Source organism: Corvus kubaryi, unplaced genomic scaffold (assembly GCF_017639235.1).
Source record: "Corvus kubaryi isolate FWS band 111438036 unplaced genomic scaffold, C.kubaryi_AGA036_p1.0 64948, whole genome shotgun sequence".
Taxonomy (NCBI): domain Eukaryota; kingdom Metazoa; phylum Chordata; class Aves; order Passeriformes; family Corvidae; genus Corvus; species Corvus kubaryi.
The window spans coordinates 103,018-119,221 of record NW_024581631.1 but is presented as its reverse complement, the minus strand read 5'-3'; the positions used below and the strand labels follow the sequence as shown (position 1 = coordinate 119,221).

At 38.2% G+C, this 16,204-nt stretch overlaps 1 protein-coding gene across 5 annotated transcripts in view; it reads left to right on the top strand.

Moving 5' to 3' along the window:
* The first annotated feature begins 14,514 nt into the window (after positions 1-14,514).
* LOC121672768 (diphthine--ammonia ligase-like) overlaps positions 14,515-16,204 on the top strand; it is a 90,867-nt gene continuing 89,177 nt past the window's right edge. For 2 of the 5 annotated variants that reach the window (XM_042045590.1, XM_042045588.1), the window contains exon 1: positions 14,515-14,659. In XM_042045590.1, coding sequence (XP_041901524.1) covers positions 14,637-14,659 — 23 coding nt within the window. In that variant the 5' untranslated portion in view covers positions 14,515-14,636. The remainder of the gene's footprint in view (positions 14,660-16,204) is intronic. The other 3 variants (XM_042045589.1, XM_042045587.1, XM_042045591.1) reach the window with 2 other exon arrangements.

Genomic DNA, 16,204 nt, shown 5'->3' with positions numbered 1-16,204 from the left:
TATAATTTAATGAAAATTACTCCCAGGTTCTTCCCATTTTTTTTTACCACTGATATGAAAAACAGCAACAGTGTTGCGGCAGGCAGTGCTGCACGTTTAGTGAATGGGTAAATATGTAACTACCAACTCTAGTCTTTTCCTTGCTGGAGCTCTGACTTTGATTTTTTCCTTCTCTCACAGGTGTTTATGTTCACAAAACCTGCATGAATACTGTGATCTCCAGTCCTTTGAAAAATTCACTTACATTGACCAAAGGTTTACAGGAGACTGTGGCAGAAGAGGGAAGATAAAAAGATGGTCGGGTAGCACGTGTCTGGTTTCCTAAGGCTAAATCCACTCTTAAAATGCCTAGCACTGAACATCCAGGCTAGATTTCATTGAGAATCAGAAGTGAAGAGAGTGAGCTGATTGGTGAGAGGTGCTGAGGGGACAGGGTAAGTCACACAGACGTGAGCATTGGTTCACAGGGCTAATCAATGGCTACAAAGAAATGCTGAGGTAAATCTTTCAGGGCATGTCTAAGCTGCCATTCCAATGCAAGAAGGTTTAAGAAGCACAATGAAAAAATGCAAATGTTCTCAAAGCAAGCTGAAATTAGAAAATTACTAAATAAACCAAACAAGTCTCGCTGATGACTAAAGAGATCACAGTGTGGGCACTGATTTATCTGTTCTGATGATTTATACTGAGGCAATTTAACCAGTTGTCCATCCAGGCAGAAGAAGTCACCATCTCTGTGGCAGAGAGAGGACCTTCACTCCCCAGATGCTGCTGTTTACAACTAAGCATAACAAAATAAATGCAATTAGTGGTCTTGCAAAGTAACACAGAATTTCACATCCCAGTTTGGCTGAAAGGTGACACCTCATCTCTTCATCCATACAGCTCACCAAGATGAAGTATCCTCAGGACAATTATAATTTAAATTCAACAAATACCATAAATCTTCATTACCAGATTGCACTGATTAAACTAATCAAATTCTAAATGAATTCATTTAAATGGGCATAACTTTTGCACAAGAGCTCAGTGCTCAGAGAAGGGCCACTTGTTAATTAATTTACTGTTCTTTATTTTTAAGACTTGTTTCATTTGAAACTGAATAAACACTAAGTAAAGACCTTTTCTGAATTTTCATTAAAAATTCATTTCATGCCAAAAACATGTTTCTGATTACTCCTCAGGATTAGGAAATGCTTCAGGAGAAGGTGGCAAACCAAGCTATCTTTGATATTTTAGAATTTAGGGAAAAACACACGCACAAATATTTAATCTGGTGGGCACGTAAAGTGGAAATTCCTAAGGTTTTTTTCAGAACTTTTCCTAAATCAAAATTAAGTAACAAGATAGTAGTTATTTTTCTTTTCTTTACCTTTCAGATCTTGCCTAAAATGTTCTCCTCTCTGATCTGTGAACCCATATTATCCACGTATCTTTTAGCTGGTGATTGTCTGCCTCTGAAGAATATTGATTAAGATGAACTCAGTCTGCCTGCCCATGCTCAGCAGAAGCAAGTATTTTTCAGTTTTTCACTCTGACTAAAGATCACCTTGGGACAACTAATAGCACTGCATTTTTTCAAACTGAAATCTGATCATTTGCTGCCTAGTACAAACCGAAAAACTATATTTTTATAAGTTTAGAAAGGACTTCATCCTCTTGGTAGTAGAATTCTGACACATGATTTTTGTGGGTTTTTTTCTTCCTCAGACAAAAGGAAGCTGCTAGAGATACGGTTATTATGTTCTTTGGTTTTCTTAAGTGATTAATTACTTGTCTAAATTCTTTTGTAGCAACAATCCTCTCTTGTTGCAGTGAAATATCTTTGTTTTAAATTTTAAAAAATAAAAAAGTTAAAGCTCTGGCTTTGACATGGGTGACTATTATGTGCCTGAAACCATACTTGATTTGGAAAGTTTTGGCTACAGTGGTGCAGATCTCTTGACACAACTTCAGACTTCAGGTCAGTAGGGAATATTCAAGTTCCTTCCTGATAACTGAGCATGACTCGGTGATTAAAGATGTCAGGTGACCTGACATCTCCAGAGGTTGGCTATGGAAAAGTCATGGTCAGAAGTCTTTAAACCCATATACCTGTCTGTATGTTTATTAATGTCATCAGTAGGGGAAAATGTAGTATATAGTTTAAAAAAATAATGCTCTACTTTTTAAAACTGGATTTATAAAGTCCAAATGTTTACTTAGAAATTAAACATTTTGGTACTGGGGCCTCTAGGATATGTTGGCAGTGGAAAAACTAACCTACACCAGATGGCAGAGGTTAAAGAAATACTATAAAATATGGCTTCTATTCATACGGTTCTCAGACAAACAGAACCCCAAGCAGAAAAAAACTGTGAAAGTGGAAAACCTTTTCATTTGCTTACATTTCTCTTTGCTACTCAGCAAACCTGAGAGGTATTGTATCATCACGTATCAAGAAAGTAATATGCCAGATTGTTGTAACAGGTGGAATATGTTTGTTTGTAACACGTTGAATCTGAAATAAAGAAAGGACCAAAGTTACTAAAGGTTTTTATAAAAACATTTACAAAATGTAAGTACCTCGGTTTTGTACCTTGAAAGCTTACTGCCTAAGTCACAATTTGAGACAATAGCTGCATTTTGCACACAAAATATAAAAATTATACTATCAAATTTTCACAGGTTCAGGTTATTTGGCTAGGTGAACACATAAACTATGGAGATAATTCTGCAATAGCATTTTTAATTTAACATTTCCCAAGAGAGCATTTTTATCTATACTCCTTTCTATTTTACCTAAAGTATATAATCTGTAAGCTTCACCCTTATTTCTTTGTTTCTAAAGCTTCTTAAAAACCACAACTGTTTTGTAATTTCAATGTATTTACATAGCATTTCATGAATCTATTACGTTTATAAATTAAATGCACTCATAATTGAAATACTTCTTCTACAATTTTTGTCAGTTCAAAAAATCCACTGTGAACCCAAATCTGTAAAGCAAAATGTGTGATATAACCCATTTTCTTATTACATATGTAGTCATATGATGTTTTAAAAAAAAGAGAGGAAAAAAAAAATGATGTGAACTTGGGCACAATGGACCATGCTGTCAAAAATATTCAGTTGTCAAAAATGCAGATGGCATAAAAACACAGAAACAGATCAGTTATTGGAGGGGGGGCTTTAATAGGAACTATTGCGTGGATTTCAAAATTGATTATGTGCCTAAATATGTGGGTGGGTATCCAGTAAGGTCTTTAAGGATACCTAAATGTTTCTTTAAAAAAAATAATTTACATGAATAGTTAGGCAATTAATACCTTGAGAGACATGGTCCAATGTCCAAGATAGAAATAAACGTTCTCCCATATAAACAGTGGTCAAAAAAGAAAACAGCAAGATGTCTGAGGAGGGAGAAGCTCCCTGATGACTTGTCCTTTTCCCTTAAAAAAAAAAAAAAAAAGAAAAAAAAGAAAAGAAAGTAGAGGCAAATGGAAAGCTCTGCACAATGAAAACAACTACCGAGCAGTTCTTGAGAACATTCAGGAAAGACTTCACGTATTTGCAGTGTCTGAGCTACAAACCATTACTAATGAAACAGCACTACTAAGGGCATTCAAAAGGACAATTACAGTCTGTAACAAGCTACCTGGCCAATCTCAAAGAGTTCGGCTGGAGGCAGGCTCTGACTTTTCCTTCCTGAGCAATTCCCCTGAGAAAGAGAGAAATCTTGAAATACAGAACATGCTTACAACTACTGTGACTGTTCCCTCCTTCTGCCCACCCTATTTTTGCCCCTTTTGCCTGTAAGACTAGTGGCATTTTGGTGTGAATACAAAGCCTCCTTGCGATGGATATAGAGTCAAGTGTTCATAATAAACTCATCTCTTATTGCTAGGCAACACTGAGCAATGTGAATTTGTCACTTCTGTTTGGTGCAACTTTCAATTTCACCTCCAACTGTAACAATATAGCCTGCTATATTTTAGATGCCACTGTGGTTGGATGCCATCCCAGGAAAGATGTGAACTACTACTGACAGGGAGTGAATGACTGGCAATGGGCATAAGCAGTTTTTTGATTCTTAAGCCTTGACATATAATTAATTGCTAGATTTATTCTTCTAAGAAATTCATACTTCATGATTCCTATTTACTGGCTGCCTTTTAGAAAAGGCAAATTTAACAAACTTTCAGTAAGGGAAAGTTTTGTTTGCCTGTTTAGCTTTTTTTCATGTGGTATTTGTTCTGTTCATATTTTTCTGCTTTGACTGACTTTTTGAGGGGAGGCTATAAGCAAAATTCAAATCTTAAGTACCCTCAATCAAGCAAGTATCATTATTTCTAAGGCAGATCCAATTATTTGTTTGAATCAATACATTCCTTACTGCTGAATACCCCTTGCATATAATACCACCCATTGCTGAGGAGCTCAGATTATTGCAGAATGAATTCTATAGTCACAATTTTTTCAATCTTAAACCAAACTCACCATCCAATATGAAATAAGATTAATGCTATTACATGCTATCTAGGCTTCTTTTTATTTTTTATTACAGGACTGATAATTTTGTTTTTAAAACCTTGGTGTGATTGTCTGATCTGGCTATGAGGTCTCAGCTCTTTGATCTTTAAAGAATTAGGTCTGTTTGAAGGGTAAAAAAGGGAAAACTGAAAACTGATACTGCTTCACCACCTTTGTCTAAGGCATAGCTAGAAAAAGGGACAAATTTATACTTCAAAGAAAATACATGTCTTCTAAAAATCATCATCAACAGTCATTTCTCTAAATGTTTAGAAACATTTCACAACTACATTAACTACAGAAATATGCCAAACAACTGAGAATCTTAGTAATATTTTAGTCTTTGCATATTTTCATTGACTCACTGAAAACAAAAGGAGTTTCTGTAACTGTATGAATGAACCATGGCATGTGCATGTTCTTTTAAGAAAGGCCAAGGGTGCAGTTCTATTTTCTTAGCTCTGCTTTCATATTTATGTGTCTCATTTCCAGCTCATTGCTGATGCCTTAGTTGCACTATCCATCAACACTTTTATCCTCCTTGTTCCTCAAAAAGAACATAAAATCCTTTTTTATGTCATGGTAATATTATTGCAAATAAAAGCAAATACCAAAATCTTTATTAGTCTGCCAAAATAATAAACTATTTAATAAAAGCATGCTGTAAAAATAAGGTCATTTGCATCACTCAAGTTTCTTGCAGAAAATAAAGAGAATTATTGGTCAAAAAGTACAAACTGACAGCAATTATTTCTGCTGTTGATCCATGCTGCCTGAAAATGGGTTAAAAAATGCACTGAGGTTTCACAAGTTTTCTATCTTTAAATGTTTGCTTTTAATGCTGTAGTATACATAAGATCCCAGGAGAATCAAATTTTTCAAAGCTGTTTTTTACCAATCCTATCCATAATGGACAAAGGAGCTGGATATACCCTATTAGAAATTTTTAATGCAAAGCTTATAGTAACCTTCTGACTTCCAAACTGCCACAAGGTTTATCATCCAAATATTTACCATTTTTATACTTCTTATTAATTGTGTTTGGTTAGGATTTGTGTCAGCTTTAGCTATATGATTTTCTTTCACCTTTTCCTTTTGCTATCCTTGCAGAAGAGAGATCAATGAAAAGCTTCTATTTAAGAAGTTTGTTAAACGTTTTAAGTTCCTCATGCTGTTAAAATCATGTATCTAATGTCTGATCCTTTTTTCCTGTACTACAAACCTCACCATTATTTTCTCACTGCAGTTTTTCTCCCCATCTGGCAGTTTTGCAAATATGTTATTTGATAGAGCACAGAAAAATCAGTTGCCGTGGTGAGATTTAAATACTGCTTGTGATGTCCCTGAATACTTCACCAGAAAAACCTGCATATTAACACTGAAAATATGCAAAATTAAGCTCATCTTATAAATTTATATAATTTTTAATTATCTCATTCATTGCACATGAAGTATTTCCTTTAATTGCCATAATCTAAATGATAAGAATGATTTTTAGAGCAACTGGGTTAAAAGGTTTATGAAAGGACTCTTTAAAATACTTATTACAATGATGTTTTGTAACTTACTCAGTTGTAAACTCACATAATTCTCAAAATACTCTCCAAGGCATAGCTATGTCACTTAACATATAGAGAAAATGAAACAAAGAGCAGCTGAAGTAGCAGGAATGATCAAGCAATGATCAACAAGTTATTAACCAGAGAATAAAATGTCAAGATTCAGATCACTGGTGCTGTCTCAGTAGTTTTGGGTTCTACTGCCGCTGCTTCTTCAGTGCAATAGAGATGCTCCACTTCTTTAGAGGATTAGAATGGTATAGAGATGAAATATTTTAAAAATACATTATATATATTTAAATGAGTACTTAATGGAGCCCTGTTAGTATATTCAATCATGCTTTAAACCATAAAGCAGCCAGGAGTTATTCTCCTTGCTTCACAGACTGCAGACTGATGAAAGCTGAATTAACTCTTCTATGAAATAATGTTTAAAATGTCATGTGATATGTGCAGGGTAGATAAAAGAACGCATGTTAGGAACAGCACTTTTTTTTTTTTTCTAATTCCGAAGGTGTGGAAATTTAGTATTTGCATCTATTCATATGTTCAGTCAAGGTTAATTTTTGTCTTGCAAACACCTGAGCTGGGTTACACACCAGGTAAAGTCATTCATATGTAGCTAAATCAGTCATTTCCAAAGTTTTACTTGTTTGGATATTGCACACAGTAACAGCAGTTGCTGAACTAACAGCTCTCAGATATATGGAGGACTGTGTACTTCAGGAGGAAGGTTTTCAAGTCGTATGACAACCACACAATTGAAACACAGAATATGTACAAGAGCTTCGGTAAGCAGTGTTATGGTTTAAATTAAAAGCACTTACATTGTATGTGCTTGGTATTTATTGGGCTTACTATGCTATGTATACATCATTAAGACAGATGGGATTTTAAAGACTTAGATAATTGTATGAATGTTAATTAGAGCTTTGTCTATTCAGGCTAAGAGATGCAATAAAGCTATCACCAAATCACATTTTTCAGGATATTTTATCTTGTATTACCTGTAAAACGCAGCAGATGTGCAAAGGTCTTTTAAGGATAATTTCTGAGCTGTGTTCTTACATATAAGAGAATTAAGTAAATTGTCAGCAGTGAAACAAACCAGTGGAAGATCCCTGTAGATAAAATTTTTTGACTTGAAAAGACTACAGATTATTGAAATTCCTTTCAAATTTTTTTTTAAAAAACCCACAAGCCCACCAACCAAAAACCCAAACCCAAATAAACAGCCCAGAACTGGCAACGGCACCTAGCAAATTGAAATCCATGTTCACACAGCAAAAACCAGGGACAGTCCTCTGGGTGAGTGGCATAGCTGATTATGGACAGAGAATCTGTGAAGTGATCCAGTAGTTCACAAAACTGCCTTTCAATCTCTGCACATGGATGGTAAACTTTTGCTTGTCTCAGCTCATATTCCTAAAGTTGTAATGATTTTTTTAACATTACTGTAGTAGTACGACTGCAAAGATGTTTGGTTTTGAAAATCATAATGCTTATATGAAGACCAGAGAGCAGGTGTCCTGGTTTTTGTCTTTGCACAACTTCTCAGGCATTACAGAACCATGGAAAAACTAGAAGAGATATTTTTGTTCTAAACCAGTTCTTATCAATATAGTAATCAGAAGTACCTTTCAGACTCTTGAAAAGTATTTCTTTGCTTCAAAGCTTAAACAACATCAAAGAAAGCATACAAAGAAGTGTTGGAAAGGAAGTAACATGCCCTTATTTTTAGCACTTGCCCACTTGTCACTCTTAAACTCTCATCTGCCTTTCAAATGTAGTGTAATCTAATTTTTATGCATACTGTATGCTCATACAGACAATTTCCTCATTTCAGAGTATGTTGAGTTTGGTAAAGGCTTTTGTACTTTTCCTTAACCTGTTTCAGAAATAGCACTGTCACCATTTGTCTCAGTAACATATAGGATGATGAAAATTGACATTTTTCTATATAGAAGTGAAAAGAATATTAGTTTTATCAAAGACTAGCTCTCCTCTTCCCCTCCAGTTAGATTTGAATTTGGTCACTTCAGGGCTTACTGTGTAGGATGATTTTGAGCAATGGTCGCTGTGGTTGCAGGCCCTATCACCTAATAATTGACCATGACAGGAATTGTACGTCCGAAGCCAAGGGGTAGAGTGAATAGCATATGTCAGGGTCAATTATAAGGTGGAAGACCCTGCAACAAAAAAGACTGCACTGATTAGAGCATGATGTTGACATGGGAGCTAAAGCTTCAATGTTATTTCAAAGGGCACTGTCACAGCCACCCTTCCTCCAGGACTCAAAATCAGACACAGAGTATGTCAAGTGGCTTATACTACACATGATGTCATACAGTTCAATGGGACATTGGAAGCTAAAACTGATTTGTTGCTTTTTTTCAGCAATAAAATGCTTTCTCTGTATCACTCAAAACTAAGCTCACTACACTTTGCTAATTAGGTCAAAACAGCTCCATACTTACTAGATTAATTCTCTCTTGAAAAATCTAACTGTGAGATGAAGAGTATTAAATGTGACACATTAAAATCTGTTTTGATTGGTAAAGTTATTAATGTTATTTTTACCGGCAAAATTGAACAGACTAGGAACAGTGGAATGAAAAGAAAATAGTCATTTTTATTACTTACAGCTCTGTTACAAATATTTTATGGTACAGGAAGATTTTGGCAATGAAACAAATGGGCCAAAAAACTTGCTGTTTGCTTATTCCCCTGAAACTTCACCAGCTTTAACTTACTCAAATATTTTAATCAATGATGAACTGCAGAACCATTTAGTAAGTGAGGAATGATCTCAAATTATATACAACTACAATAAGAGACTATAGTTCCTTTTTGTATCTTCATCGCAACAATTCAATTTTCTGAGTCTTTTCACTGAAAGCCGTTTCTTTAAATTTCTGTGTCTCTGTAAAAGTATCCAGGCCATTTCTGCCTACAAGATCCCAGTGGTTTAGCTCATGATGATGGAGAAGATACTGTAGCTTAACCTAATTAACTAGATAGCTAATTTCTCTCTGTTCTCATGGATTATTATCCATGACCACATTTTTTCTGGGTGTTTTTCAGCCAATAGATAGTTAACTCCCAATAAATTAAAGCCTATAGTTTTAGATTCAAATTTTTTGGATGATGAACACATTTTAAGGATTACTGAGCCTAGGCTCTTTCTTCCTCTCTAGAATGGTTAATACGAGATCATAGTCTCTAACATGCAGGAACACTCAAAAACTGGTCTTCAGTCTTCACTGGCAGTTAATACAGCTTCACAGGAAATATCTCATTTAGATGACAGGGTCTTGGTTTTGAATCTTGTACATGTACTTCTTTACAATGAACTCATCTTTGATTTAAATTTTTTTCAATGCATCATTAGATTAGCTTGTACATTTGTTCGTATTTAAAATTTACACAAAAAATTAAAATCTTTATTTCTAAAACTCACATTTTTTTAATAAGTGAGAAAAAGTGAGGAGAATATAAAAGTGCTTTAAACCTGTAAATCTAACATCCCCACTTAACGTTTTAATTTCAATCGAAATAGATATATGTAGAACAGAAGCTCCTTTATTACTACAGGCTTTCTGGTGACCTGGAGATGATCAGACATATTTTTTTTCTTGAAAGTATTTAAAGACTTCACATGGAGAAAAATACATTTAAATCCCATGGATTAAGCTGATCAGAAAAAAGGTAAATTAATTATTTTGGTAGTCACACTCAACAGTTTCTCTTGCTGGTAATTAATGTTAGTGCTAATAGTTTACTAATAGAGTAAAATACTAATTAGTTTACTAATAGAGTAAAAAATTGGAGCACTGCAAACTCATCTAGTCAAGTGAAAAAACTGTTCATATGTCAGTGAATATTAATTTAGCTTGCAACTAGTGCCTGATGGAAACACTGGTCATTTTGACAGAGGCATGACCTTATAAGGTTAATGTTATACTTTTGACTCTCTGAAGAATGGTAGATTGGTCAACGAAGTACATCAAAAGCTTAGAAAAACTGATATCATATAAGGACAATTACCTATTAGTCAAGAACCTATACAATGCTACCTTAGGCTAAATTCTGTTTGTGTCATGGTGGTTAATGAATACCGGTCTGAGAGTCCTAAAAAGTTCTATACAAAGGACAAAATAGAGTTGCTGAATTTCATAGTTCTGCAGACAGAATTCACATCACCTATGAAAATGACAAGCCTTGTCTTACCAGAACTAAGAACGATAGGATTAGCTGTATATATATTTAGTAGTGTTTATATGGAGCACTTAAGAGCAAGGAGGCAATAGGCCAAGTAAGTCGTTTTTCACATACAGCGCTGATCACCAGGGCCATGTCTGTGTGAATGGCTGGAGATCAACCTTAAGTCAATGTATGCGTATTTTTGTCTAAAAAGAGATGATCAGTGTGACAAGGTGCTCAAGCTAATCTTAACAGCTTGCTTTATTTAGGGCATCATGCACTGCTAACATGGTTATGCAGCATTCAGAGCAATACACTTTATATCTGTTGAGCTGTAGAAATGTAGACAGTAGGACCTGGGGTCCTTGTACATCTGAATGGGGAGAGATGCTGCCTAAGAGATTTCTTTTATTCAGATTTTAGTAGTATGTCAATTCATCTCATGCCGCCAAACTAGAATTTTTTTCTCAAAATATAATGCTAGTTTATCTCACAGAGAAATTGAAACTATCCTGCATACTGTGAAGTAAGTGAAAATTCAGGGAAGCTGTCAATGACAGGCAGCTAAGGGAACTCTGCTGCCAGTTTCTTAGTTAAAAGTCCGATACATTCTCCTGTAAAATCTCAAACCATTTTTCTGTCTTACATAGGCAGCTTTAGGTATTAAGAGCAGCAAAAATTCTGCCACCTGTTAAATGAGGAAAACACCTCTGACTGTAGGGGAGTCAGAGCAGGACACCGTAATAAGGGGCAATAGTGGCATACTGCCAGCTACATCCCTGAAAACTCTTACATTCCCATTCTGGACCTGGTAAGCAAAGGAGGAGATGATTTTCAAAATCTTTGTTTCAAAATGGAAATATTCTTCTAACGTTATATGTGCTTTATATATGCAGTATTCTGTTACTGGTGATTATAATAGGAAATCTTTTAATTAAGAACTTCATTAGTTCACCTTTAACTGCCAATCACCAGATAATTGGCCCTTTGCTAAGAGGCACTGCAGCTCAGGTATGCTAAAATGTCTGTTTCTCAGAATAACTTACTGAAAGTAAGTTATTTTTGGAACTCATTTATAAGAGAACTTAATTAACTATTCCACATCATTAGGGATACTGCATTGCTTTTTTCAATCCTCTGACAGGTTCCTCCAGTTATACTAATTCATTATCATTATTTTCAACTTTCTAGGCAGAAAAGGGTGAAAAAGAAACACTGAGCTATTGCAGGCCTTCTGTACAAACTAGCCAGTACTCCCCCAAGATGAAAGGCAGCTTTGGTGGATTTTACTGTTTGAGCTGCTGTGGCAGTATGGCAGAATGTCTTGGGGCAAGCAGCTTGAGAGATGGTGCACTGTCTTTTGTCCACTGTCATATAGCAGAACTTTTCAAGAGGAGTGACACTACACCAGAGCTATTCCATTAGGTGAATGAGAGTGGAAAGATTTTCTCATAACATATATTCCACATAATTTGAGAACAGCATCCTTTTGGCTAAAATGCAAATTTTTTTTGAAGCACCACTTTATTAATTCAATTTTTATATACTTTGCATATTCTGGGACCCAAATGCCACTTTTTTTTATTTGTGCAAATAACTACTGATGTCCTCATCAAATGGAAGCAAAATTTCCAAAAGTGGAAATTTGGATTTTTTGGAAGCTGTAAAACTGAATGCAATAGAAACATCTGCTCAAAACCCAGCCACATTGTATCAACAATAGATTAATAATAACAGACCTTTTCAAAAATGCAGGACTTCAGAATTACTTTTTTTGCAGATCTTCTAGCAACGCTACTTAGAAAAGATGTTTACAAGTCTTTGAATATTTGTTCTAAAGCTGTCCAATTACAGCTACAGATTATATGGCCTCTCCATTTCACAAAGCAGTACAATAATTTATGTACACGATTTTTACTTTCAATGTATCATTGCTAAGTATTGCAAATAAGCATCTTCTAAGTGTTTGCAACAACTACCTGAATTATTGGTTTTGTGATAATAAAAAAATAAGCATGTATCATTCAAACCCAGAAAATATAGAGGTGATGTATCACAGAATTACCTTCCTCTTTTTTTTATTTTCTGGGCAATAAATCAAATAACTTTGTTGTGCCTTTTTTTACAGTTCCTCGGAGGTCTGGTTATTTTCTACTAGTTCATGTACTATGCAGTATTGGTTCATTCATTTTAGTAATCTCTGCTAAAATCTCTCTTCTAGATCAAAACAGGTCTGCATTACCTTTCTGAGCTAAAAAGAGAAGTCTCAACCCCTAAAAAAATTCCTGCAGTTTCATCAGAATTTCACATCTAAGACACCCTCTTTTAGATCACCTAGGATGCTTTGAAGAACAGAAAAAGCTTTCAAAGATTTATTCATTATATGATCATCAATAAACTAGTAGGAAACTTTAGTGCCCTGTAAGCAATTCCAAGGCAAGTCAAATATTGTCTCATGATGATGGCTGTGACAGTCTAAGCATGAACTGAAGATTTTTTTTTTATGTGTGTTTTTTGCAATTATTCTAATGCAGAAAAATCTATGTTATGTTTACTACCTCTCCACAACTACATAGCATATAAGTTTTATATCAATTGTTATTTCTTAAGTTTTCAAAAGTGTATTTAGGAAGACATCATCATCTTCATATCTGCCCATAATTATCTACTCCTATTATAGTGATTTACTGTACAAATCATGTGCTGACTAAAATAATCTAAAAAAAAAAAAAAAAGTGGTTTTTCAAGCTGTTTCATGAGCTGTATATATATAAAAAAAAACTTATATACTTGTCTCACTACACATTTATTTTGGTACATTTATCACTTTAACAAAATGTTTTTTAGAGTATTTTCTTCCATCTTATCTTTTCCTGGGAACTTCATACTCAACAACCTATGTGCAAGGAACTAATATAAAACCCGAGTGATACAGATTGTTATACAGTATTGTATAATATCATGTTACAGGGGACTGGTAAACTAGCACTTACAGCGCATAAAGCATTTATCCCAGGATTGAAGGAACAGAGCCTTTTGTGCTATCTGCAGCGTTTGCTGCAACTAAATTTAACAGGAGCCATGAACGGGCATTTGTAGTCTCTGCAGGTGGCAGGCTGGCACTGCAGGGAGCAGGGCAGCCCCGAGGCTCACCCTGAGGCACTGCGCTGGTACCGCTCACCCTGCACGACGGGCTCCAGCCAGGGTACGCAAACTGCGCTCCAGTGGCTTCTTGTCCCATTTCAATCTCCCAGGCCTTTGAAATCAAAGCCTGGAGAGTGGCGGGCCCTTAGACTGATGCTCAAAACCCTGCCACAATACCACCAGCAATGTCTTCATCTGGTGGTTTAGGACTCCTAAAATTAGTCTAGCAATAAAGTTTATTCCGCAGAACTAACCCACACGTTTCTTCTGTGACATGGGAGAAATAAACTTGTGTGTCAGGTGTCAAAAGACTGGACACCTGGGTAAGCTTCTGACTCAGCCTGCAAACCTCCAGAGGCGTCTGTCATGTGCCCCATGGCGGGATTGCTCAGAAAACTGGCCCAAAAGAGGGATCAGATGACGAGATCAGATTTTCGGTCTGCAGCAGCTGAACCCGAGAGTACAGATGGACATTTTGTGCTCGCCTGCGAGCAGAGAGCCCTTCGGCAAGGCAGCCAGGTCAGCTCGGCTGCTCCTCCCTCCTCGCCGCCGCGATCGCTGGCCCGCGGTGACTTCTGAAGCCCCGCGGCACCTCCTGCCCTCGCTACGGGCCCTGCCGGTCCCCCTGCCCCGGGCCGCGATGGAGTTGCGACTACACCCTGCAGTCCCCCGGCGGGCACCCCATGGGGAGGGGGCGGCCTCTCTCGGTCGGCCCTGTTTCCTAGGAAGCAGTCGCCTGGAGCAGGTCCGGGGCTCTTCGCTGAAGGCCAGATGGCAACAGGCAAACAAGGGGAAGCGGCAGGAGCGCCGGGCGATGCCCTCAAACGGCCAGCGTGGGCCTGCCGGCGCAGCCGCCCTGCCCTCCATAGGCGCCCGGCGCTCTGCCTCCGCGGCCGCACCCTTCTCCCGCCCACCCCCGGGCCGCGCCCGGGCTCTGCCGGCCCAAGCCGACGCGCAGCATCGCGGCGGCGGCAGCGCACCTCTCCGGGCACGGGCCGCCGGCGGCTCGCCGAGCCTCGGTCTGTGCAGGCAGCCTGCCGGCCTGCCCCGGGAGGAGGGCCCGCCGAGGGGAGGCGGCCAAGCGGTAGCGGTAGCAACGGAGGAGCCGGCGGCGTGCGCAGCCCCGCGTGGCTGTGGCGACCAGGCTCCTTCCCCGCTGCGCTTGCCGGCTGTCGCCCACCTCCCTGTCAGTGTAACCGCCCCCGGCCTGCGAGCAACATGAGAGTAGTGGCATTGATCAGGTAACGCGCTGATGGAGCGCCAATGTGAGGGAGCGAGGGGCGTCTCGCAGGCGGAGAGAGGGCGCGGGGAGAAGCCCTGCCCGCCCGGGGGTCGCGCTCCACCCAGCGCCGCCCGGGAGACCCGCCCGGCCCTTTCCGCCCGGCCTTCCCGCCCATGCGTTTCCTGCTGCCCCCCTTCCCCTGCCCTGGCGACTTTTTCCCAGCCGTCTGTCGCTTGTGCCCGTGGTCCCTGGTCTGGCCGTCTCCCAGTGCTGCGGCGGGACGGTCCCTGCCTGCGAGCAGGGTGAGGCTGGGACAGTTTCCCTTTCAGTTGTCCCGCGTTCCCGAAGAGTTTATGAACAACCGGTGTCTTTTAAAAATGAAATTAAAAAACCCCCAAACACAACCAACCAACCACCCCACCCCCCCAACCAACACCTACAGTTATTTCCCCCAGTCGCTTGCTCTTCGTTATCCCGGTCTCTCGGGTTAGTCTGTCTGCAGCGCGGCGAGAGCCGGGGCCGCCGGCAGCGCCTTCGCCGGGGGCGCAGAACGTGGGCCGCATGTCCTGCTTTAAAAAGGGGGTTGTGCTCATTTGCAGTTCAATATCCAGGTGCTTTTGCTTTCCAAGTATCTTAAGGTCTTTCAGGACAAATTTCCTGAACCCTTAACGATAGATTTTTGTAGTATGTTTTTTGCGAGAGATTGAATTTTGCTAGTTTTAAAATGATGAAACTACCTCGTTTAAATAGTTGGAGTTGGACACAGCCCTGCCTGTCAGAGGTTTCTGTTTGCCATCCTCCCCCCCACGCCCCAATGCCCTTTTGTAAGTTACTTTGTCAGTTTCTGCAGTTCTTGTAAATTTTTTGTTTGTTTTTTCAGAAACATTAACAGTTTCTAGTAAGGTCAGGCATGTGTTTTTCTTGAAGAAACAGTAGTTAATTTAAAAAGAACGAGCTAGGAAACCTCTAAATGGAAAAGAATTGTGCAGATGTGAGCTGTGTGTTTTTACTTTTGGGTGCAGTAGCTATTTACCTGAGCCCAAATATTGAATGTATTAAATTCTTTCAGGGAATGTCTAATGTCAAACCTTTTTGAAATTGGAATTTGGCCACAACAATTGCAAATCATTCCAAACATCATGCAAAGAGGAGGAAATACAGGAAATGTTATCTGTTTCTCAAGATTTGCTTAAATATGGTGTAGGGAAATTCAGCTTAAATGCTTTTTTTCATTTTATATATAAGACTTTGTCTTTCAGGTTTATTTACTTTGATACTCTCTTAAGCAGAGGAATGTGTTAAAAGGCAGGATGGAATAAAATCCTATAAACAGGTTTCTAACACAATTGCTATTTTAATGGTCTATTTTACAAGGGTGGATTTAGTTTCAGTAATAGTTTTAAGAAGAGTTTTAAAGAGACATCAAAGTGTCTGAAGTCTTTGTAACAGATCTAACCAAAGATCAGAGGGGAAAAAAAGTATTTGAAAAGTGCTTCTTACTTTTGCAAAGGTCAGGATTATGTATGAAACTGCTTTAACCTGGTTTTTTTTTCCTTTTAGAATG